We start from the raw sequence: 24,360 nt of genomic DNA, 5'->3' as shown, positions 1-24,360 counted from the left end.
GCCTCAATTGTTTATTGTGAGGCATTTCTTATAGTTTTATTTATTTCCATAAGTAGCCTTTGTTTTAAAGGATTTATGACCAATAACTTTGATGTTTATGTAGGGATAAAACAGTGATACTGTTGCAATTAGGGTTAATGTTATATCCTCCTGGGGAATTATATTGGTTTTGTCATAAAAATGTGCACTCGCTTTTTCTCTCTTATATTTGTATTGTTGAGAAATTTGAAAAAAAAGATAGCATGATTTTAAATTTTTTTATCATGGTCACCTACAACTTCTTTTTCTGTTTTCCCTGTATGTATGCCACTGCCTTGTGTGACGTAAGAGTGTGACATACTGTAGGCGAAATAAGAGATTTATTTGTATTTCCTCTCGGCTTTGACCATTTTAGTTTCTGCTTCTTACCTTTTGTCTGTTTTCTGTCTTCTAATTTAGTCCAAATTCTTTTACTACTTGCATTGATTTAGAATTTCTTTAGGAACCAATTCTTCCGCCATTCCCCTTCAGAGTATAGAAATGTGACACGGATGTCTTTTTCGTGGTGATGACTAGAAAAATAGATAATCTCTTCGAATATATGTTATGGAACCATTTTTTTTCTACTGCAACGTGTTGTCACCAGTCTTATTTTCTCTGAATTAATCACTGACAATTTATCGTATTAATCTTTCTTATCAGTACCTTGATGTCCATAGATTATTATTTTGATCATTGGTCAACTTAAAATACTCCAAACACTTATATTTAGGAAAGCCATTTCTTTAAGATATCGCATCATAAATTTGAGAGAAAAAACCATGACTGTCCTTGAAGTATATGTGGTAGTGCAGTCTCCCTTTATAATTAGCTATACTGTATACTGTATCAGACAAGCCACTTATTTGTTTCTCCTACTGTAGCAAAGAGAAGAAAATGACTCACCGGTTGCTTGAAATGTTGGCCGTTGAAAAAAACCCTATTTACCTGGCTTCTAGTGTACTGTATAGTATTGTATTAACTGCTCCACATGGCTTGTTCATTCATTTCAGGCAGCTGTAGCGGTAGTTCAAGGAATCGAGGGAGCAAACAAGTGATATTTAGTGATGGAATCCGGCCAGGTGGCGATCTGACCGAACTTGATGGGTCTGGGGAATTGCTTCCTCCTTATCGAAGAACGGGGAGGGTGGCTAGAAGGGTCGATCGTCCTACCACCGGTTAGTTTGACCTTTTTAACATTTCCATTCCAAGTCAGAAATAATGCTGAATCTATGATGCTCTCTTGTTAATATCATGATGTCTAGAATAAGGTTTTGGTTAATGCTTCAGCCTTCCGTGATTACGTGACCCATAGTCTTAGAATTCATCTCTAAATGGTGGAAATTCGTAGGGCATTACAGAGCATACTTTCTTCACGTGCATGTAAATATCCTGTCTTGTTGTATGGGCCTCTCTCGGCTGGCTTCTTACGCGCACACGAAAATGTATCGTATAGTTTAGAATTGAGACGTCACCGATAGCATCTTTGCAAATGCTAATCTATGCTGCCTAGCAAATTATATTATTTTATGTATATATATTAAATGCAAGCTTGGGTTATGGTCTGGAATTATTTTAGCATAGATTATGCTTCAGGAATTTTTTAAGGGCCATCATTGGTGCAACTTTAGATCTTAGGAATTGGGAATCCGCTGAGTCACCTATCATTTAATGTTACGAATATGGTTTGTGTTACGTAACATTTGTAAGCACGTTTTGCATGGCATGCGCTTCTCAGATGTGGCTGATGTAATGTTGGTACTGTACTAATCTGCTATGTATTTTAGTTGACTGTAGACTAAATTTTTAGTTGGTAATTATTTTTATTCATCCTGTGTAGTTTATTGTCATTCTTTATCATTATCCTCTTATTTATGGTTTACGAATAAAGAAGTATTATAATATATTGTGAATGCAATCTAAGTGAAAATATGTTTTTGGTAGTAAAAGGCTAATGTTGTAAAGCATTCATGTGGTTCAGTTCTTCACTTGGAAGCTTCCTGTCTAGTGATGGGTGATATTCTTATCGCCTGTTGAGATTAAATTCTTCCCAACTGTAATGTAAAATTAATGTTTCAAACTGCCTTCACTCGTCAACCACTTCCTTATTTGAGATAATTATTAAAAGCTTTAGAGTAGCACATGTTAACTCAGGAGTATGGGAAATCACAATTGCTGCTGATGCGGAAATGGTATGAGAGATCTTAATGCTGTAGCAAGGGGAAGAGTTGGCAGACTTTTTCTACTCCTAGGATATTTAACAACGTGCTGATTATTTACAAATTTTTTTATGTTGTCCTGGAGCTAATGTAATATCTAAAGTACATGTATAACACTGAGGTTTTAAATCTGATTTTGTGTATACTTTTAAGTGATTTAATTGCTTGCCCCATTCAATGTACAAGTTTAGTGTATAATGAACTCCTGAGCTATTTATGTCACTTCAAAGTTGGTACTTAGCTTTGCAGAGACTAAATTATTGAAACCTCTGACTGAGTGGTACAGTATTCTACTTTTAATTTTTGTTAGAGTAAGGGACGTGCAGATAATTTACAATTGCACATGATTGTATTGTGCAAGAGTTGAAACGTGCCTCATGCAAAAAAGCAATTTGAGCTCAACATTGAACCTTATAGTTCCCTACATCATTTCAATTACTGGATCGTAGTTGGATTTGGGTCTTAGGCAATCTTCCTGATGATATAAAAGTGTTTACTGAAACTTACAGTACTACACTGAGTACCATGAGAATTCGATGGAATGTGTAATGCGCCCTAGTGAGACCTGTATACCAATTGAGTTGAGGGGCATTTAATTTCTTTCTCTAATACAAGAAAATCACCGACATTCAGGAAATCAAATTAATTGGATTGGAGTATTATTGGGTAAAAATGAAACCTGTATTGTGGTAGTCTGTTTAGTTAAGATATATGAAAAATAAGAAAGAAATATACCCTTATAGTTAGTTCCTAGCAAAGGTAGTTTGTAAAGCATATTTATTTTGTCCAAAAGTAGACTTATGTCGAAGTCACTTTGAATAGGTTAGTAAATCTTAAGGCGATACAGTACCGTCGTGATTATGATGTTTATGGTAAATCTTTTACTTTTTATTGTCTCTGTAAGGAACTCGAGTCACAGCAGGTATTATACTTGTCATCAGTTAAAGAATAAACTGTGGTATGAATATAAATTTTAAGTGAAAATTAATACAAGTACACACACTTATGAATAATCATTAAGAAATGTAACATTTAATATGTGTGCATATTTAGATACATAGTTCCTCAGACTTTGTTATATTCAGTTGAAAACTGTGCTGAAAATTTTCCCAAATTTGCCTGAAAATCAATTTAGTTGGAGAGAAAGAGAGAGAGGGTCTTGTATTGATATATTAAAAAAAAAGGATATTGTCTGTCAAGTTAGGCTCACTTTTAGTAGCCCTAGGAGACCAGGGAAAGTTTTGGATTCCAAAGTCTTTACCAGTATCAAACCATCTGTTTGTTCCATTCTCATAGCAGTTTGAATTCAGGGTTTAAATTAGTACCTTCTTGGAATTTTCTGTGTTAATGTCGTTTGCATGTACTGTAGATGAATGTAAATATTTAGATAATTTCAAGTTCAGCATGAATATAAACGAAAGGATGATAACTAATATGATTGCCTGGATATTGAGAGTATTTCCCTCAAGAAAATAGAAAAATCTATATGCTAAAGTTCTTGGAGGGACATTTAAAAGTAAAGGAACTACTAAATGACTTCTGTAGAAGAAAAGTCCTATTAGAAATGTCCCTCCCTGGCAATCACCAGACGAGTTCAAGTGTCTCTAGTTTCTTGTAGTGTCTGCTACCTCACCATCCTTGTGAGCTAGAGATGTGGGCTTCAAGGGAGCATTTAGGTCTACCTGCTGAGTCATCAGCAGAGATTTCCTGGCTTTCTCTGGTCTTAGCTTGGGTGGAGGAGACTTGAGAAGAGTGCATGGTAAAACAAGGGAATTTTTGTATAGAGCAGGTCTGTAATGGTGGTGACAATTGACAGACTGCAAATAACTTGATAAAAGCAAGGTTTAGATGGGAAAGACCACCTGTGTTTTGCGATAGCCTTGCCTCTCCCAGTAAAATGAGGTTTGAGTCTCTTTATCATTACTAGGTATTATATGGAATACGGTTTCAAAAGTTGCCGTCCTTTACACAATTGATTTTGTTCATTGTGAAGATGTGGTGACTTTTAATTGAAAACCTTGAGTAAGTTGTGAAAATTATATGAATTAAAGGTTTAAAGGTCGCTCATGAATGGCAAAGGCAAGGGACAGTGACATTGCCCTAGCAAGTAGGACAAAGCCCTAGAGACTGACCATATTTTATGTGATCAGCGCCCAAGCCCCCTCTCCACCCAAGCTAGGACCAGGGAGGGCCAAGCAAATGGCTGTTGATGACTCAACAGATAGACCTATAGGCTCCCCCAAACCCCCCAACCTTAGCTCACAAGGATGGTAAGGTTGCAGACACTAATGGCACTAACGAGACTGAGTGGGACTCGAACCCCCGACTGGCAAACACCAGGCAGAGACGTTACCAATCAGGCCACAACAACCCATGAAAGGTTGATATTATTGTTCCTCATGTAATTGTGTACAGTTTCAGACTGAAACTACAAGAGTTTTGGCTCAGAGTCTTCATGACTAGTGGAGTTTACTGTAATACTACATGCAACACCATACCCATCAAGTACCCACTTTTCATCCTCCCCAAATGATTGATATATTACTGCCGGGGATTTTATTGAGAGCCATGACATATGACTAAACTACCTCTTGGCCTGTTCGTATTGTTTTTGCTGTAGTATGTAGCAAATATTTACCAGGCTTCAACAACAACTCATAAACATGGCATTAGTTCATGTTAATGGGCTCCCCTCGTGAATGCAGTTACCAAATGGTTACAGCTAACCCATAGGTCTTTTTTTCATAGTAAGTTTCTCCATTAGTACAGTACCTATTTGGAAGTGCATCGCTCTCAAGTTGCACTGATTACGTCATGGCTTCAACTACTTAATAGTGACTATTTCCAGTAGTTCAGTCTCTTGGTTCTTCCAAGAGCATGACTTTCCGTGCATGCACCAGACAGATTTCTGACAAGAAATAACTACTTGAAAATCTCGAGAAAAAATACTATTTGTGTTTTCTTTCTGTCATACTGATGTGGGATAGTGCTCCAGAACTTGACCTCAGTATTGCAAAGGGGGAAAGTTAAGAGGCTGTGACAAGGTAATCAATGTGAATTTGGATGGGATGAACTGGCAAGTGTTGCCCCGAGTCAAGTGACACCAGACCAGGATTTGAATATCTTTCGACTGTGGCTGGTAACAACGATGTTAAAGGCCCTAGAATCTCTGTGAAATTGTTAAATTATTGTTGTAAAACTGAAGCTCATTAACTTAAAGGCAAATATATGACAAGATGAAACTAAAACTTGTTAACTGGTTAAAGCTTAATTGTTCAAACTTACTCAAAGTACTAAAATTTATGTGTTGGCTGAAGCAGAATGATTTTGTCAGAAAATCAGAAAAAAATACTTTTCTTGCCTAGTGTTGTCTTGCAAGAAGTCTCACTAGTGGTGAAAATCTTCTTAAGAAAAGACAGGAAAATTCTTGTATGCTTGTAGTGAATGAAAATGAATAGTTTTGCTAAAACTGTAATGCAAGCAGAAGTAAAAAATCAAGCTGTACAGTACTTTCGACTTGAAGCAATGAGCAGTTAACAGTTCACCAGACAGTTGGTTGCTAGAGGCCTGGAAATTTCTGGGCACATCAGGAGGACCGACCTGTCGTCAGCTGCTGGAGGACTGATCTTGGGCAGCTCTTTAAGAGTCGAACTTGACTCATTGGTCTGAATCTCATCCCTTTTAGTAAATAGAATTTAGGGCTGATGTGCCTTGGATATCTGTGCACACAAGGGGTTTCTCAGAGATAATGTTCAGATCATGAAAAGGGAATAAATGCTAATTTTATCATGTTATTCTAGCATGTCAGCAATATTGAAAGTAAAGAGCATACTGTAAATAAACCTCTGAGCTAAACTGGAAACCATATGTTATATGAAGTAATTTCTCTGGAAGAGATGGCATTTTCTCACCTAACTTTCCAACTTCGCTAACTTTACCTCTCTTCAATTTCCTCCTCTTGTTTAAGAATAAATCCTTTGGATGGCCCAGTGGGAATCCAGAAGTTGCCCTGTTAAACTAATTGATAATAAGCTGCTGTATCATATTTCTATTGGTGTTGTTTTGTGGAGCTTTTCTTACTAGTAAGTAGGTCATCTGTACGTTACCTGGAAGTCTAATATCACAGATGGATTTTCTGCATAACCTGTTGGCATGAAAGCACTTGATTATAAATATGCATGATTGTAAATATTCCTTTAAAGTTTTGTTGTAGATAATCAGTATAAGGGTATCATTTGATCGACCCTAGCATAGAGTTGTCAGTTCTTATTGTAAAGAGTATTTACTTGGTTTTGCATTGCTTATTTTGATCTTGGTATTTATCTTTGGAAGCAACATATTTGTTGTTGCTGTTAGGAGATTTTCTTTAACAGTAGTTTTTATATCTGTTGATCTCTTAAAAGCAACTTCAAGAGTTCTTGTTTGTTAATGAGGGGAGAAGACAGGTCGTCTTTCCTCTATGTTCCATTTTTATACCATTTTTGTATGAGGAGATGTGCTCTCAAGTTTTAGGGTCATGTCTATGGCACTGTAGACAGTACTAAAGGTTCTTAATGGTGCCCTTTCATCTCCGTGTTATTTTTTTCTGTCATTTACTTTTCATTCCCTTTTTCTTTTATTATCATTACTCTTCTTTAATTATCATCTTTCACTTGATATTGATTGACTGATTTGAAGTTTTCTGGCCCCACAATTAATCTCGGCAATTCTTTGAGGCAATCCCTGATAATCAAAAAATTTCATTTACCTTGTCTTCTCCATCTACTTTATTATCATGACAAGAAAGTAGATCTTTTCCTTTCTACACTGGATACCTACCAAGGAGATATAGTTATTCTATACCATTTATATTATTTCAAATGGCAAGGCATCTTCCTTGCTGTTTCTATAGAAATTATTGTTTTCTTGCAGTATATTCTGCATGCTCTATCCGGCTGCTCTTGGACATTTCTACAGAATTTGTATAAACAATAAAAAATTGCAGTTTTGTCAAAGTCATTTCAAGTTGAAGAAACCATTCATTTTTGTGTCTTGTAAATAGAACAAGGGACTGAAACGCTTCGTTGAAAATTATGTATCTTTGATTTCTTAGTGAGTAGTTGAGGTTTTTGATATATTAAAATTCTACACATCTCTTGGATGTCTTCTAAATAAAATTTTATAAGGAACTATGCATGAGGGCTATAAGTTTTAACAATGTAATTACTGTATATGTTACTATGGGCACATCTGGTAATGTTTTTGGTGGGTTCTAAAGACTAAAACCGAAAGGTGTGTCATAAGAACTAGGTTGATTAATGATATTTCCATGCAATTGGAGACTAACAATAAAGATGCATAATGTCTATATACATTTGTTGTGATTAGTACAGTATATACAGAAGAAGGTCCGCAACCTTGCAAACATTTGGTGATACAAAAAGAAATCCATCTGAAATCTTAAAACCTAGATATTGGAACAAAACCTCATAATAAAATACAGTATTAAAACATTAAATAAATTGATGCAGTAAGCAAGACGGCATTTGCAATATGAAATGAGGACTTTGCTGTCTTTTGCAGCTGAAAATTATAAAAATTATAGGCGTGTGAGTTAGGCGAAGTCTATCCTAGACCAAAATTTAACGAAATTCGACCTACAAACAAATTGACTTACAACAGCTTCTAGGAACCTGTTATGTTTGTGAGTTGGGGACTTTCTGTACTCAATATGGAAATATCAGGTATTCAATTCTAGTTTATTTTATATGCCACAAAAGTGAGGAAAGTATGCAACTGTTAAAGCCAAACATAAAATTTTAGTTGGTAGAATAAAGTTAATCTAAGCCTCTAATAGAGGTTGTTTTGTTTTGATCTCATTTAGAGTTAAAAGTAAAGTTAAGTATCGGAAGGACTGAAGAAGAATGATTTAACCAGCAAACAATGGAAGAAAAATATTCATAGATATCGTAAAGATTATTATTCAGAGAAGTAAGGATGGCAATAAAATATAATGCAATATTGCTTTTGAGTATAGTAATCCATAATCTTATTGTGGATAAATTTTATAACTATTAATCTTAGAGTTAATTTTTTTAACTATGACAATGAGAAGAAATTATTCTAATAAAATTTTACTGTATCTAATTTCCTATAGAAACATTTACAATCTGTATTACCTACAAGATTCCTTTGAATATATAACTAATATACTGTACAGTAGATAAAATAAAAATTGTTCAGACTTTATCTTCTAATGCTATAAATAGATTCCATCGTTTGCTTTTAAAGTGGAGAATCTCCGTTTGCCCTCAAGTTAGCTTGAATCTAAAAGCCACACGAGAGGAAAAACAACGTCCCAATTCATTGTAGGGTAATTTGCAGTATGTATGGGCATGTTGCAGGCAGTAGTGGTGGTGAGGATGGTCGAGGTCCAGGAGGGTTGCTACGTTCCCTTCCCCCCGATCGATGCTTGATTCCACCGGGGGCTGGTCTCCCCCCAGTGGTTGTGAAAGCCCCTAACACTGGAGGTGGGTGGGATACGTTGCTGTTTTTGTGTTAATTGCTCACTCACTCTTTTCGGGCCTCATGGTGGTCTGTTGCTACTCCAGTCAGTGTCCAAGTTTAAATACTAATCGAGATGTGATGACATTCTTGAATGCCCTGGTCTTCTTGAAGCAAGTAAAACCTTGCAAGACTTTTGAGATTTTTAATAGTCATTTTTTCATGTAGATTTTTATGGTTTTGAGCCATTTTAAAAATTAAGGCTACACATACTGAAGTCCACTTAACTTCTTGAAGTCACCTGAGGATTAGCTTGCAAGCAGACTTAAAGAAGTAGGTGTATGTAATCTGTGTATATGGAAATTCATAGTAAGAATGGTTCCTGTTTAATGCAGAGAGTTAAATTGAATATTTAATGGTATGTAGAAATATTGTCATTTTTATTTTCTTGGCTGTTGATAATGCAAAAAAAGGTGCTGATGGTAAGGCCTTTTTCTATTCAACGGAAATTTCATAAACAAGTCCTTCTAAGGACTTAAACTTTCAGCAGTATAAATATATTCAAAATTGGAAGCGTGGTATTGATTTGTGATTTTTTGTTTCGTTTTTTTAACTTGTACAATAATAAAAGTTGTTTACTAATTCTCCTACAATTACAACTATGTGAAACATATTTATTATTCATCCTACTGCTACTTGCAGCTTCCATTTTGTGCTAGTTATTGTTCTTGGCCTAAAAAGAGAAAACATCCACACACTAAACTTATAACTTTGAAGAATTAACTGTAGGAAAATGGGATCTTATACATTTACAGTAGATTTACAAGTAAAGTAGTTTATCCCAAGAAAGTAGAAGTTAGTTTCTGCTTTTCATCAAGGTTTTTTGTTCTATCTTGAAGTAAATTAATTTGAATTGTATTACAAATAAGATACTTGATCTCTCTCTCTCTCTCTCTCTCTCTCTCTCTCTCTCTCTCTCTCTCAGGTTTTCCATGTATATTATTAAAATGAACTGTCCTAATACAGTAGAAAAGAGAAGAAAAGGGTTGATAGAAGTGTCTCACTTGTACAGGTAGTATTGTTGATTGGTAATTATGAAGATAAATTGAACAGAATGGAGGACACGGAAGTTTATTGTAAAATGTGATCTGCTTGGATGACTTCCAATTACTGTGTTTATGAATGGAAGCTTGATCTTCCCTATAAGATGGGGAGGACTCGCTGGTGTCAATTAATAGTAACTGTATTACTCTTATTTGCAAGTGTTACATCGATCTTGACAGAAAAACTGAAGTTACTGTTCTGTTTTCATCATGTATAAACAATAATTTTAGTTAGGTACCTTGTAATTGAGGCTTTAAGAACAGATGAGTATACTGGATGTCAATGGTTTACATATATGTATGAGTATATCAGGCTGAATCTCTAGGGTGCAAGGTCCTTAAATTGTAAGTGATCCTTTTATTATGAAAAATATTTCATGAAGCAATAGTTTTTATTACTTTGATAATTTACTTTAGTTGGACTTGCTTCTGTTTTGTTATTACAATAGTTGGGTTGCATGGCAATAGCTTGTGAATGAATAGGACTTAGCATATAGTATGGAATTGGCTGGCCAGTTAGCTTTCATGATAAAAAGATAAGTTATCAGAATGGTGAATGGTAGGTACGCAGTGGAAAGGCAGAGTAAAAGGGTGAAAATTATTACTGTGTCTATTTCGTATTGGTATGGCCCAGTTTTTGTTAATGACTAAATGCACTTTCAAATTTAGGCTGAACTGTACTTTACGTATTGGTATGTTACAGTGGTCTTTAGTCCTATTAATTATTTTGTAAGACTTACTGGATTTCTGGGTTTTCAATATTGCTTCTCTATAGCATATGCTGGTGCAAATGTATTGCTTCTGCTTTAAGCGCAGTTATATTTAGCATACTTCTGTAATGATCTAAATACTCGTGTAACATTTGCTTATAAGTAATCGATTCAGTATAATGGCTAGTAACAGAAGTTGATTTTGTCAATCTGAAACTTGAGTTGATATTTGATTTGCAATGTGTTCCTGTTTTTTGTATAGATACTTCTAAATATGTCAATGATCTTGTGTCTTTCAGAGAGTAGGTCCTCAGGTTATAAGGAAGGTCCATTCTATGATTTATTGTAATTCTGGCTTTGAAGCAAGTCAGAACATACCTAATTACATTACTGCGAGTAAACAAAGAAATTACTCGCTTTATGACATGGAAACATAACTGGAACTTTAAAAACTCATTGAAGACATAGGTATAGTAGAGTGATAAAATGAATATTTGAAAAAAAATACAATTTGTACATGGAGATTGAATTTTATCCACAGAAACATTGTCAATCAAAACTTGTAATCAGAGGACTTACTGTATAGTGAAAAATTCTCTCTCTCTCTCTCTCTCTCTCTCTCTCTCTCTCTCTCTCTCTTTTTTTGGTGTGGTATGTCTGATGAGTGGATATCCTCTATCTCTATCCACCCTATATTCTTCTTAGCTTTAAAAAAGCTTTTACTTTCAAGTATTTTTTCATTGGTATCACTTCATGACTGTATTTTAAACTTATGTACGATTTTATCATTCTTTATTTTAATTTCAGAATATGTATTTGAGGACAATCCCGACAGTAGTAAACTGGAGGAACAGTTGAGAGGGGACGGTCCTCCCGTAGTCTTTGCAGTGCGTAAGAACCTAACAGTCCTAGTCAAAGTAGTGAAACGTAAGTGTTCCGATTTGACTTGCCGTTTTTTTTTTTATGCATGCAACCTCTTCCGGTACTCATGACTTGAATATATGATGTTAGAAGACTTGCCCTCCTTGGGTCCTATGCTATTTTATTGTACAGTAGTCGCAAAATCGATTAATATTTCTCAATTTTTTTTTTTTTTTTGCATTAAAATTTGGAAGTCCCTTTAAAGAAATTCTATGTCAAAAACCTTCTGCTGCTGGAGTATTGAAGAGACTGGAGTTCATTTGTTCAATAATAATACTGTTCTATACTAGGGAAAAGCATCCTCGCTTTCCAGCTATTTACATATTGTCTGTAAAGACGTGAAATTCAAAAACTTTCTGTACTTTCTTTGTATTATTTTAAGAAAGATTAATTGATTTTGCATATCTGTGAATTCATTTCCATTGTATTTATGAATTCTTCATTTATATACCATGACCGAATTTGCTTAAAAGGAAATAATCTTTCAGTCGAGTGTTGTGTGGGCGTGGAGGTGTGGAACATTGCCACAAGAGGCTTGTGTACGGTGGGCCAGGAAGAGATGGTGATATTGTTAGAAGTGGCGCCTGGGGAGAGCCACCCACCGAGAGATGTTTTTGGGTTCTTCCATACTGTGTATAAACAGGCAAACCAAGGTTAGTGGAGGAGACATTGGTGATGATTAGCAGTTGTTACCGTAGAGGTTACACAGTGTTCTTCAATAATTAGAATGTGTTTTGAACTTCTTGAAAAATATAATGTTTTTATTAATTTTTCTTTTTTTTCATTTTGAGAATAGCTGCCCAATGTTGTGTTAGGTGTTGATATATACACACTCTCTCTCTCTCTCTCTCTCTCTCTCTCTCTCTCCCCCAATGTTGTGTTAGGTGTTGATCTCTCTCTCTCTCTCTCTCTCTCTCTCTCTCCCAATGTTCTTTAGGTGTTGATCTCTCTCTCTCTCTCTCTCTCTCTCTCCCAATGTTGTGTTAGGTGTTGATTCTCTCTCTCTCTCTCTCTCTCTCTCTCTCTCTCTCTGCATGGAATATTTCACTCAATTCACTGTTTATGCTGATTTAGCAAGAATTGTGGCATTCATAACTATCCTTTGCTGTGAAAATGTATAGGCAAACTTTGTATTGATTATATGTACATTCTTTTACAGGTAATTTGGTAACTGAAATGGGGCATACAATATTTACGGAACCGGAAGGGTTCCTCGGCTCCCGCGAACACGGAGGCTTTTTGTATATCCGACCCACCTTCCAGTGCCTGCGCAACTTAGTTTTACCTCCATCTCCGTACATATTTGCCGTCCTTATACAAAAATGGGAGACTCCCTGGGCTAAGGTATTTGATTTTTAAATTTTTCATCGCTTTAGATTACCGAAAAATATTTTGAAGTGGAACTAAGCTTGGCATACTTAATAAAGTACGCATAGTTTTATTTCTCTTACTTTGTTGAAAGTTTTCATTGAAGTTGAGAAGTATTAGGTTTTAGGACCCATGCTGTGCTAGGTTAGGAATTTTGTATGTTTGGTGCAGTATTCCAGTGGATATTAGCAGTTACCCTAGGATCATTGTGCAATGGTACGAAATAACACTAATGAACAGTGCAGTGTTCAAATGAAGGAGATACTATATGGTGTTTAATGTGTCTGGAAAAAAGCAGCATTCAATAAGGGAAACTTTGCTAAGTGACATCTTTTCTTTCTTTTAAAGTTTGAAGAGATCTATGATATTGAAATGAAATTATTTTAACCCCTTTTACCCCCAATGGACGTACTGGTACGTTTCACAAAACCCACCCCCTTACCCCCATGGACATACCGGTACGTCTTTGCAAAAAACTGCTATTTACAATTTTTTTTTTTTTGCATATTTTTGATAATTTTATGAGAAACTTTAGGCATTTTTCAAGAGAATGAGACCAACCTGACATCTCTATGACAAAAATTAAGGCTGTTAGAGCAATTTGAAAAAAAATACAATGCAAAATGTGCTTGAAAGAAAAAAAATGCCGGGGGTTAAGGGTTGGAAAGTTCCAAATAGCTTGGGGGTAAAAGGGTTAATATCAAATTATTATTACAATGCTTACCAAAGTTTATAGGCATTCCCCCTTTCCTCCCCAGTTATATTGTCGGGAGGTATTTTAAGTGAGGTTTTTCCCTTTCTGGAAGAGAATGACTAGCTAGAACTAAGGCAGCCATATGTTCACCCAAGTCAATAGCTGCATGTATGGACAGGGGAGAATGGAAATATTTTACCCAGTTAGGAAATCTTATAACTTTTTCAAAATAGATAGGCCTAGTCTAGTTATGTTTAGCTTTCCATATAGCCAGTTTCTTGAATGCTTTTTAAAGTGTTGATTTCTTGAGAACTAATTCTTCATGCAGCTATTTGCTATGAAAATATTCATATGATAATTTAACCCTTTTACCCCCAAAGGACGTACTGGTACGTTTCACAAAAGCCATCCCTTTACCCCCATGGACATACCGGTACATCCTTGCAAAAAAAAATGCTATAAAAATTATTTTTTTCATATTTTTGATAATTTTTTGAAAAAATTCAGGCATTTTCCAAGAGAATGAGACCAACCTGACCTCTCTATGGCAAAAATTAAGGCTGTTAGAACAATTTAAAAAAAATATACTGCAAAATGTGCTGGGAAAAAATAACCCCCTGGGGGTTAAGGGTTGGAAATTTCCAAATAGCCTGGGGGTTAAAGGGTTAATTTCTCTCAGAATCCTGGGTATTAGAGTTTGTTGAATAGAAATGAAAGTAGATTGATTGCAAATAGATTATATTGACTCCAATTTTCCAGGTATTCCCACTTCGTTTAATGTTACGCATGGGTGCAGAGTTCCGGTACTACCCGTGCCCCCTAGTTTCAACGAGAAATAGAAAGCCGGTCTTCTGTGAAATAGGTCACACAATCATGAACCTTCTAGTGGTGAGTAGTTAAACAATTCATGTACTGACTGTTACACTCTAGAAAGTGCAAAAAAGGACAGATTTAAATCAATAGATTTTTAGATTAAACATACACTCTAGAAATTGCAAAAAAGGACTGATTCAAATCAAGAAATTTTTAGATTAAACATACCAACATAATTTCTTATCTTATAGTTGTGTTAAGCTGATTACAGGATTTTGATACAAAGATGATTTCATTGAAATATTTTTTTGTAACTATTTTAATCTCTTGCAGGATTTTCGTAACTATGCCTACACCGTCCCCACTATCGAAGGTTTTGTTGTACACATGGAAGATAAAAAGACAAGTTTATTGTTTCCTAAAAACAGATATGAGCAGGTAATAATTTTGTTCATATTAAAATTCATGACAACATTTTTTTCCCACTTGATAATTTTATGTTTGTTGTGGATAATTCTTCAATATTGGTGCATGATAATGTAAATGTATATTTTTTTTCATAATAGTTACATATAAGTAACTGAACATTGGTTTTTCAATATTAATCTTACCCGATGATCATGTAGCTGTCAACTCTGTTGCCCGACAGAAATCTAAGGTCGGGATACGCCAGCGATCGCTATACAGGTGGGGGTGTACACAACAGCGCCATCTGTGAGCAGGTACTCAAGTACTTCTTGTCAACAAGAACTCAATTTTTCCTCTGTCGTGCCACAGGCAAGACCTACTAAATACGCCGTCCCTAACTGGATTTGTTTTCACAACGTTTTGGTGAAGTACACTATTCCAGTTTTGAGCTTTCGCTATGCAGGGGTTTTATCTTCATTTCAAAACTTGAACTCGTTTTGGATAGATTTAATTATGGTGACGAAGAGAGTATGGACTCTCTTTCACTTTTAAATGGCCGACCCTTCCCTTAGACGGAAGTGTTGGTGACGAAGAGAGTATGGACTCTCTTTCACTTTTTAATGACCGACCCTTCCCTTAGACGGAAGTGTGTTTAGGTTTTTGGTAATTTTGCTTAACAAGTTATAGATCTATTTATTTTATATCTCTCCGCCATTTATAGGCCTCTTCGATTAACTTTCCATTAATTTTTATGTTTGTTTATATGCGACCCTTCCTAATAGTAGGCGGTCCTCACTTGGAACCGAAGTTAATTAACATTGAGCCCGTCATATCGTTTTTCCTTTTAAGAATTTATACTTTTTTAATTTTAATGTTTTTGAAAGAATTTCTTTGATAGTCTCGTACTGTTTTCAAAGATGAACTAACGTTTAGTTTAGTCTCCGCAGTTGTTGACGTTCAGAACGTTCAACTTGCGCTCTATCGTTACGATAGAGAGAGAGTATTTCACGGTTTCACGTTGCAGTAAGAGTAAACCGATTCTAGCGTTTCGTTCATTCTTTCTTAGCTTAAATGGTTTTAATTCTAATAAAGGAACTTTTTATTTGGGAAACCTTTCAGTTTTTTTCCTTTAACAAATAATATGTTTTAACGATATATAATTGGGCTCATCTCTCAGGTTCTAAGTCAAGAGAGAGAGAGAGAGAGATAGAGACGGAGGGAGAGAGAGGAGAATAAACGTTTCGTTCAAGCGGGGTAACGTTGTTCTCGTTTTTTACTCTTCTCCCTAGTCGCTAGGGGAAGAAGGTAAAACGTTTCTAGAGTTTTATTCTTGTTCCCAGGCTTTATGCGGTGAGAGATTTTAAACGTAGTTTATTTGATCTAGTGTTTAGTCTCTTTTCCAGCCACTGAATTCTTTATCTTTCATTATGTTTTTCTATTGCATTGTAAACTGTTTTCGCAATTACTACCTTTTAATGAAGGATAGGATTGCGTGTTTCAGGTACAAATCACTTAAAGTTTCGAGTTCAGTGAAATAAGTGCAAACAGAAAATCAAAAGTGATAAAGTGATATGCGCAAAGTGTTACAGTGTTGCGTTCGAGGGTTCGTCTGTTCGTGCCAGTTGTTCACCTAGTCCGATACCTCTTACAAGCTCCCAAGCCCAGGGGAGAAGTAATGTCGAAGGACTTATGGGTTCCACAGGCCTTGATCGACGAACAGACGTTTCCCTCCGTGGTTTCGGGTGTATCTACGCACGTTGCCGACGTGATCACCCCACCCACACAAAGACGAGAGAGCCCATTTATTCCTCGTCTGCGGAAGAGGTTTCTCGCAGAAACCATGGACCAAATCTTGCAGCTTTTAAGTGCAAGTCGGTCCCTTCCGCGCAAGTCCAACGGCCTAGGTGTAGCCACTGGGTCAGTTCGGACTCGCTGCAGTCTTCGACGACTGCACACCTTCCGAGAGAGGCAAGGTGGTACCGCAACAGGCAGTAACTCCGTCTGTTGCCGCACCAGCTGTTTTAGGCCCTCAGTCACAACGGACAGTAGCTCCGTTTGTTGCCGTCTTTTATAGACCCTAGTGGTCCATGCTGCAGATATGCAGTCTCAGCTTGCTTCCTTCATGCAGGAGTATCGTGCTGAGAAGGTTGACACTGCACCTGTTAACCTACAACCTGCCACGGTTGTGCGCTCAGCAGATACTGCGGCTGCCTGCTCCTACACTCCACCTGTGAGAGCTCCACCACCGATGCGCAGTCGACCCTGCCAGACGCATGTTCATGCTGCACCCTCCGTTGACATGGGTGAGCTACCGCATCAGCAGTGGGAAGGTGCTGTCAAGCTGCCGTGTTTTGCCACAATGCGGCATGCTCCGCAACCCACGGCAGTCCCTCCCACGCACCAGCACTCCGCTTTTGTTGTTGCCAGCTCCCACACTCCGACTGCGGAGAAGGTTGACGATGCACCCGTTGGCCTACAGCCTGCCACGGTTGTGCGCCCGGCATGGCTGCCTGCTCCCACACTCTTGTTGTGAGAGCTCCTCCACCCATGCGCAGTCGACCCTGCCAGACGCATGCCGACTCCCACACACGGAGCTCTCCGTTGCCGTGCGTGAGCTACCACAAGCTGTCGTGTTTTGACACGGTGTGTCAGCCTCAGCAACATACTGTGGTTACCGCCACTCGCCCGCAGCAAACTAGTCAGTCAGGAGTTGAGGCTTCCCCACACAGCTTTGGTTGTTGCCAACTCACAGACTGTCTAACAGTTACATGACATTGCCTTCTGGTGTGCTACTAATACACCAGTGCTGTATGTCCTCACGCACCTGTTGGGGTTGACAGTTCAGTTTTTGACAGTTCACAGACTGTCAAGCAGTTTCATAACGTTGCCTTCTGGTCTGCTGCTTATGCACCAGTGAAACCCTCACTGAGATAACCTAGCTTTTCTCGGACATGGTTCCTGTAGATGAGAAAGTGCTGTTCTCCCTCCTTCTGATATTCCCTTGAGGACTCTGTCATTTGGAGAGGAGCCTTAAGCTGCTTAGCCTCCTATGGACTTTAATTAAAGCATAACATGCTTCCAGGGAGGGTAAATGGTTCCGCTTCAGTCGCTAACCCCGTCTGTTGCCACACCTGCTCCCATAGACCTTGGGCTTTGTTGCAAGACATGCAGTCCAAGCTTAGTCCTTGATAGAGGATTTTTTACGGAGAAGAACCTTCTTGCCAACGACCTTCCTACCGGTTGGTTGTACGCCCTGTTGACGCTGAGGTATCCTACTCACGTCCGCCAGTTGAGATGGTTCCTCCACCGGTGCAACCCAGTGTGGGTTGCCAGTCGCACGTTGACGTTAAGCTACTCTCGGAGGTGGTTGTGGACGTTCAGTGTGTCACTGGGAAGACGTTCAACAACCAGCAGAGGTGACTTGTTGTGACACAGTGCGGCAACCTCAGCAACCCGATAAGGGGTTGTCTGCACTACCCAGACAGTCTAGACAGTTTCGGGTTGTCGCTGTACTTCCTCGCATCCCCATGGTTGACAGTTCACAGACTGTGCAGCAGTACCATGATCTTGTGTCCGGCTCCGTCACGCATCCACCAGTGCGACCGGATTCAGCGAGTCAGACGTTGCCCACTCCGTTGCCGTTTCCTCATCAGTTTCGGATGAGGAACCCTCTGATGAGGACATGGCTGAACAAGACGATCAACCCCCAGCCCTGCTATCCATCCAGTAGATGCTGAAGAAGGAACACGGCCCTGTCAGGCTGTGGATGAGTCTGGTTAGGACACTGTCATCCGTGGTTCAATTGGTGTCACTTGGAAGACTACACCTCCGTCCTCTTCGGTTTCATCTAGCTCTTCACTGGAAAAGGACAAGACGCTAGAAGCGGTCTCGATCCCGGTTTCCGGAAGATAAGTCTGGTCTGACTTGATGAAAGGACTTTATCAACCTTTTATAGGGTCTTCCCCTGACTGTTCAGACTCCCAACCACGTTCTCTTCTCAGACGCATCGGACGTAGGCTGGGGTGCGACCTTAGGCGGTAGGGAATGCTCGGGATTATGGAACTCGAGTCAAAGGACAATGCATTTTAACTGCAAGAAGCTTCTGGCAGTACGTCTGACCTGGAAAAGCTTCAGGTCTCTCCTTCAAGGCAAAGTAGTGGAGGTGAACACGGACAACTACCTGCTTTGATGTTCTTCTCCTAGCAAGGAGGGACCTACTCTCTGACATGGTGCGAGTTCGCAAGTGACCTCCTCTCCTGTTCAACAGGTCTAGACTTTTCACTAGTAACAAGTTTCTTCCAAGGCAACTTGAATGTCTTAGCAGATTGTCTCAGTAGGAAGGGACAATAATTCCAACATATTGGACCCTCCACAAAGATGTATGCAAGAGACTTTGGGTCACCTGGGGCCAGCCAACCATAGATCTCTTCGCAACCTCGATGTCCAAGAGGCTCTCAATACTTTGCTCACCTATCCCGGACCCAGCAGTGGTTCTTTTAGATGCCTTTCTACTAGATTAGTCTCATCTAGATCTATATGCATTCCCTCCGTTCTAGATTGTCAACAAGGTACTGCAGAAGTTCGCCTCTCACGATGGGACAAAGTTGACACTAGTTGCTTCCCTCTGGCCCGCGAGAGAATAACTTACCGAGGTACTTCGATGGCTAGTAGACGTTCCCAGAACTCTTCCCCTAAGGGTGGACCTGCTACGTCTGCCACGCGTAAGAAGGTACTCCAAGGCCTCCACGCTCTTCGTCTCACTGCCTTCAGAGTATCGAAAGACTCTCGAGAACTAGAGGTTTTTCGAAGGAGGCAACCAGAGCGATTGTTAGAGCAAGGAGAACATCCACCCTTAGAGTCTACCAATCGAAGTGGGAAATCTTCCGAAACTGGTGCAAGTCAGTATCCGTATCCTCGACCAGTACCTCTGTAACTCAAATAGCTGACTTCCTCTTATATCTGAGGAAAGAGCGATCTCTTTCAGCTCCCACTTTCAAGGGTTACAGAAGCATGTTGGCATCAGTCTTCCGTCACAGAGGCTTAGATCTTTCCAACAATAAAGATCTACAGGACCTCCTTAAGTCTTTTGAGACCACGAAGGAGCGTCGTTTGGTTACACCTGGTTGGAATTTAGACGTGGTTCTAAGATTCCTTATGTTAGACAGGTTCGAACCACTTCAATCAGTCTCCCTGAAAGATCTCACCTTTAAGACTCTTTTCCTGATATGCTTAACCACAGCTAAAAGAGTCAGTGAGATTCATGCCTTCAGCAAGAACATCGGATTTTCATCCGAAACGGCTACATGTTCTACATCTTGGTTTTCTAGCCAAACACGAGCTGCCTTCTCGGCCTTGACCAATATCGTTCGATATTCCAAACTTATCGTATGGTTGGAAATGAACTAGAAAGAGTATTATGTCCTGTAAGAGCTCTTAAGTTCTATTTTAAAAACCTTTACGAGGCCCGTCTGAAGCTTTATGGTGTTCATTTAAGAATTCATCTTTGCCTATGTCAGAGAATTCTTTATCCTATTATTTTCAGACTGTTAATACGAGAAGCTCATTCCCTTCTGAATGAGGAAGACCAAGCTTGGCTGAAGGTAAGGACACACGAAGTTAGAGCTGTCACAACTTCCGTGACCTTTAAACAAAATAGATCTCTGCAAAATATATTCGACGCAACCTTTTGGAAAAGCTAATCAGTGTTCGCGTCTTTTATCTTAAGAATGTCCAGTCTCTTTACGAGAACTGCTACACTCTGGGACCATTCGTAGCAACGAGTGCAGTAGTGGTGGGGGCTCCACCACTACAATTCCCTAATTCCAGAACCTTTTTAATCTTTCTCTTGAAATATTTTTGGGTTGTCCGGAAGGCTAAGAAGCCTTCCGCATCCTGGTTGATTTGGCGGGTGGTCAAATTCTTTCTTGAGAAGCGCCTAGATTAGAGGTTGTGATGAGGTCCTTTAGTATGGGTTGCAGCCCTTCATACTTCAGCACCTAGGAGTCGCTCAGCATCCTAAGAGGATCGCTAGGCTCAGTAAGGAAGACGTACTTAAAAAGGCAGAGTAATGGTTCAAGTCGACTTCCTTACCAGGTACTTATTTATTTTATGTTTGTTATTTTGAATAACTGCTAAAATGAGATACGGGATACTTAGCTTCTAATGTTAACATGTATGCTGGTCTCCACCCACCACCCTGGGTGTGAATCAGCTACATGATCATCGGGTAAGATTAATATTGAAAAATGTTATTTTCCTTAGTAAAATAAATTTTTGAATATACTTACCCGATGATCATGAATTTAAGGACCCTCCCTTCCTCCCCATAGAGAACCAGTGGACCGAGGAGAAAATTGAGTTCTTGTTGACAAGAAGTACTTGAGTACCTGCTCACAGATGGCGCTGTTGTGTACACCCCCACCTGTATAGCGATCGCTGGCGTATCCCGACCTTAGATTTCTGTCGGGCAACAGAGTTGACAGCTACATGATCATCGGGTAAGTATATTCAAAAATTTATTTTACTAAGGAAAATAACATTTTTCCCTTTTGTTTTAACCAGCTGATTTAATTTAAAACAAGGATTTATGATTTTTTCTTTTAAATGTTGATGGCTCTTTAACTTAGCAGTTGGTTGGACCAGAGTGGAACATGATTGTTTTAATTCTTCCGTTGCCTTATGCCTTTTAAATATGCCTTGTCTGGTTCATTTACTTTGTCGTCTTCATTTAGATTTCTCTTTGGTTTTTCCATATTCTGTATGTGGTTTTTCATTTCTATATTTTATCTTAAATTTTTTTTCCTTCTAACATCTTTATCATGTTTGGGTACATGTCTTTGCAGTTTTTGATTGCCTCTCACTTTTACTATCTAAAAACTCAGCTTTTATATTGTAATGCATTTGTGGGAATTTTCTCCCTCTGCACTTAAAGGTTTAAAGGTCACTTATGAATAACATAGACAAGGAACAGGATAATGTCCTAGAGACTGACCATGCGTACATATGATCATTGCCCGAACCCCCTCTCCATCAAGCTAGGACCAAGCAAAGCCAGGCAATGGCTGCTGATGACTCAGCTGGTAGACCTACTGTAAAGCCTTAAACACCCATCCCTTGCTCACAAGAATGGGGAAGTTACAGACACTATTATAAACTATCAAGCTTTAGCTAGTCTCGACTTTCAACAGATTTCCAGGCAGAGATGTTTCCAATTGACTACCACAACCTCTTAATTCTGAATGGCCTTCCGGGTTCAGTGCTGGGACACGTTATTCAAATTCCAATCATTCTTAAGTAAAACCTTCTAAATGTCTTTTAAATGATGGCACTATTATTTCACCATCTCGTGAGGTTTCAAATCTATTTCATAAACCTAAACATGAGTATTGTCGCTGTATATCACTCCTCGACTCTTGAGCAACTTTTTTCTTGATTACGAGATTCCCTCTTGATTTTTCTTGATCTTTGACTCCTTTATTTTCTTTGTGATATATTGTCCTTATAATTGTATCATTTTCGTTTCAGATTTTTTCCTTTCGTGGTTAGACTTGAAATGGAGTCTCTCAATTTGTTTTCTATCCCGTTGTCTCTCCTTTATTTTTCCTAAACTCCCATAAATCCTGTCAATTTGTATCTACTATATCTTTCTCCTGGTTTCTGTCTCCAGTGCATGACCCTCCATCTTATGCTGGTGTTAATTCCATCAGGTGTTTTGATTTTACCCTCTTCATTTCCTTTTATTAATTTCTTTTAATTATTGTAATTTCCTAAACAAGATGTTTATTTTCAGGTAACCAAAGCATTGAACAATAGCAATGATCATGTGCTGGCCCTTGGAGCAAATTTCAGCCCTCAAGCCGATTCTCATTTGGTGACTATAGAAAATGATGATGGGCATTATTCCACTCAGGCTATTAACATCCACAACCGACCCCGTAAAGGTAAGCATAAGGTTGTTTACGTACCGTACATTCGTTTGAATGTAGACCGTGAACGGCTCCTAGATTTATATTTGTGTCCTTGGCTTAAAAGTAGTGATTTAGTATGAGTAGATTTTGTCCCATTTCATCTCTCTTCCAATGGGGTTATGTCAGCATTTTGTCTTATGCAGTGCACTGCAGACATTACTATAGGGTCTTTTCTTTCTCTTTTTGTCTTTAGATCCAACACTTTTTTTCACTGCAGACAGTACTATAGGTTCTTTTCTTTCTCTTTTGGTCTTTAGATCCAACACTTTTTTCACACTACAGTATTGCTGTCAGCCTTTCACTTTGCTTTCTCTCCCTCTGGCTGTTTGATTTATATAGTCGATCCTTTTCAAGATTTACTTTAGTCAAGGTATTTGGTGGTGACGAACCAGAGGGAAAATCAATATACAGTACCTAGAACTAGAAGTAGGGGTTAGTCGGCAGCATGCCCCCTCAATCAGACATTGAGGTAGCTTATGTGATCGAACTAGGCGAAAGATTTACATTAAACTTGACTCTCATGGTTGGACCCAGTCTTGGTAGACTGTCATCCCTGGAGACAGCAAAAGTCAATTTGACTTTCATATAGACTTCATAGGACAGATTTTTATAGAATGAGATAATTTTCCTTCCTTGTTTATTTCCCTTTGTAGGGTAGTGTCCTTTCCTCAGTGAATTTAGAAAGTACAGTAGGGTCCCGAATTAAGCGTGTTCGAATTACACGATTCCCCTTTTCCGCGATCGCTATTTTTCAAAAATAAATTTTCTGTACCTGCGAGGCTGTTCAAAGTTCGCGAGTCAAGCACTACAAAATGTATCAAATCTATTGTCTTTTTAAGTATATTGGTAGCCCTAAATACGGTGATTTATAATAAATGTTACAAAACAATATCAACATTACATTTCATTAACATAATTTCATAATGAATAGCCTATTTAAGGATAAAATTCCACATGAACAATGAAATCAACTGTTAACTGTGCGAGTCCAGCTGACAAAATGTAAACAGAAATGTGGTTACGTTCTCGGCAATCTTTATCTTTCTCCAACCTTACGATAATTGTAATGGTAGTGTTAATGATGGTATATTAAAGCATTATTTTTGTTTAGTACAGTATATTTAAAAGCCTTATTTTTCCCTCTGGGCGTTCAAGGTTTTCACGAGTAGACTGGGTTCGTTTATCGGCAGTGAATAGCCTAAACTTCGGTAACGAGTCGTCAATATTTTGTCATATTTTAAACAGTATACATTTGATTTGCAAACATTGGTTTTGTAGAGTAGACGGTAAAATAAAATCTAGAAAGAGAGAGAGAGAGAGAGAGAGAGAGAGAGAGAGAGAGAGAGAGAGAGAGAGAGAGAGAGAGATTTGATGGCAGAAATCCCCCCCCTCTCTCTCTCAGAGAGGGGGGGGATTTCTGCCATCAAATCTCTCTCTCTCTCTCTCTCTCTCTCTCTCTTTCTAGATTTTATTTTACCGTCTACTCTACAAAACCAATGTTTGCAAATCAAATGTATACTGTTTAAAATATGACAAAATATTGACGACTCGTTACCGAAGTTTAGGCTATTCACTGCCGATAAACGATAACAAACCCTTTAATGCAAACTAACTGTATCCTTTGATATTCCTCTATATTTATCACGAATTCCTTCT

At 38.3% G+C, this 24,360-nt stretch overlaps 1 protein-coding gene across 4 annotated transcripts in view; it reads left to right on the top strand.

Annotated features, from left to right (window-relative positions):
- LOC137622313 (zinc finger FYVE domain-containing protein 16-like) overlaps positions 1 to 24,360 on the top strand; it is an 86,692-nt gene that overhangs the window by 43,337 nt on the left and 18,995 nt on the right. For 2 of the 4 annotated variants that reach the window (XM_068352881.1, XM_068352880.1), the window contains exons 6-13: positions 1,032 to 1,196; positions 8,621 to 8,746; positions 11,341 to 11,460; positions 11,943 to 12,107; positions 12,614 to 12,798; positions 14,276 to 14,404; positions 14,663 to 14,767; positions 22,527 to 22,677. In XM_068352881.1, coding sequence (XP_068208982.1) covers positions 1,032 to 1,196; positions 8,621 to 8,746; positions 11,341 to 11,460; positions 11,943 to 12,107; positions 12,614 to 12,798; positions 14,276 to 14,404; positions 14,663 to 14,767; positions 22,527 to 22,677 — 1,146 coding nt within the window. The remainder of the gene's footprint in view (positions 1 to 1,031; positions 1,197 to 8,620; positions 8,747 to 11,340; positions 11,461 to 11,942; positions 12,108 to 12,613; positions 12,799 to 14,275; positions 14,405 to 14,662; positions 14,768 to 22,526; positions 22,678 to 24,360) is intronic. The other 2 variants (XM_068352882.1, XM_068352883.1) reach the window with 2 other exon arrangements.

The sequence above is a fragment of the Palaemon carinicauda genome, chromosome 29 (genome assembly GCF_036898095.1).
Source record: "Palaemon carinicauda isolate YSFRI2023 chromosome 29, ASM3689809v2, whole genome shotgun sequence".
NCBI lineage: Eukaryota > Metazoa > Arthropoda > Malacostraca > Decapoda > Palaemonidae > Palaemon > Palaemon carinicauda.
The sequence above is the reverse complement of the archived record's forward strand: the minus strand, read 5'-3'. Positions and strand labels throughout refer to the sequence as shown.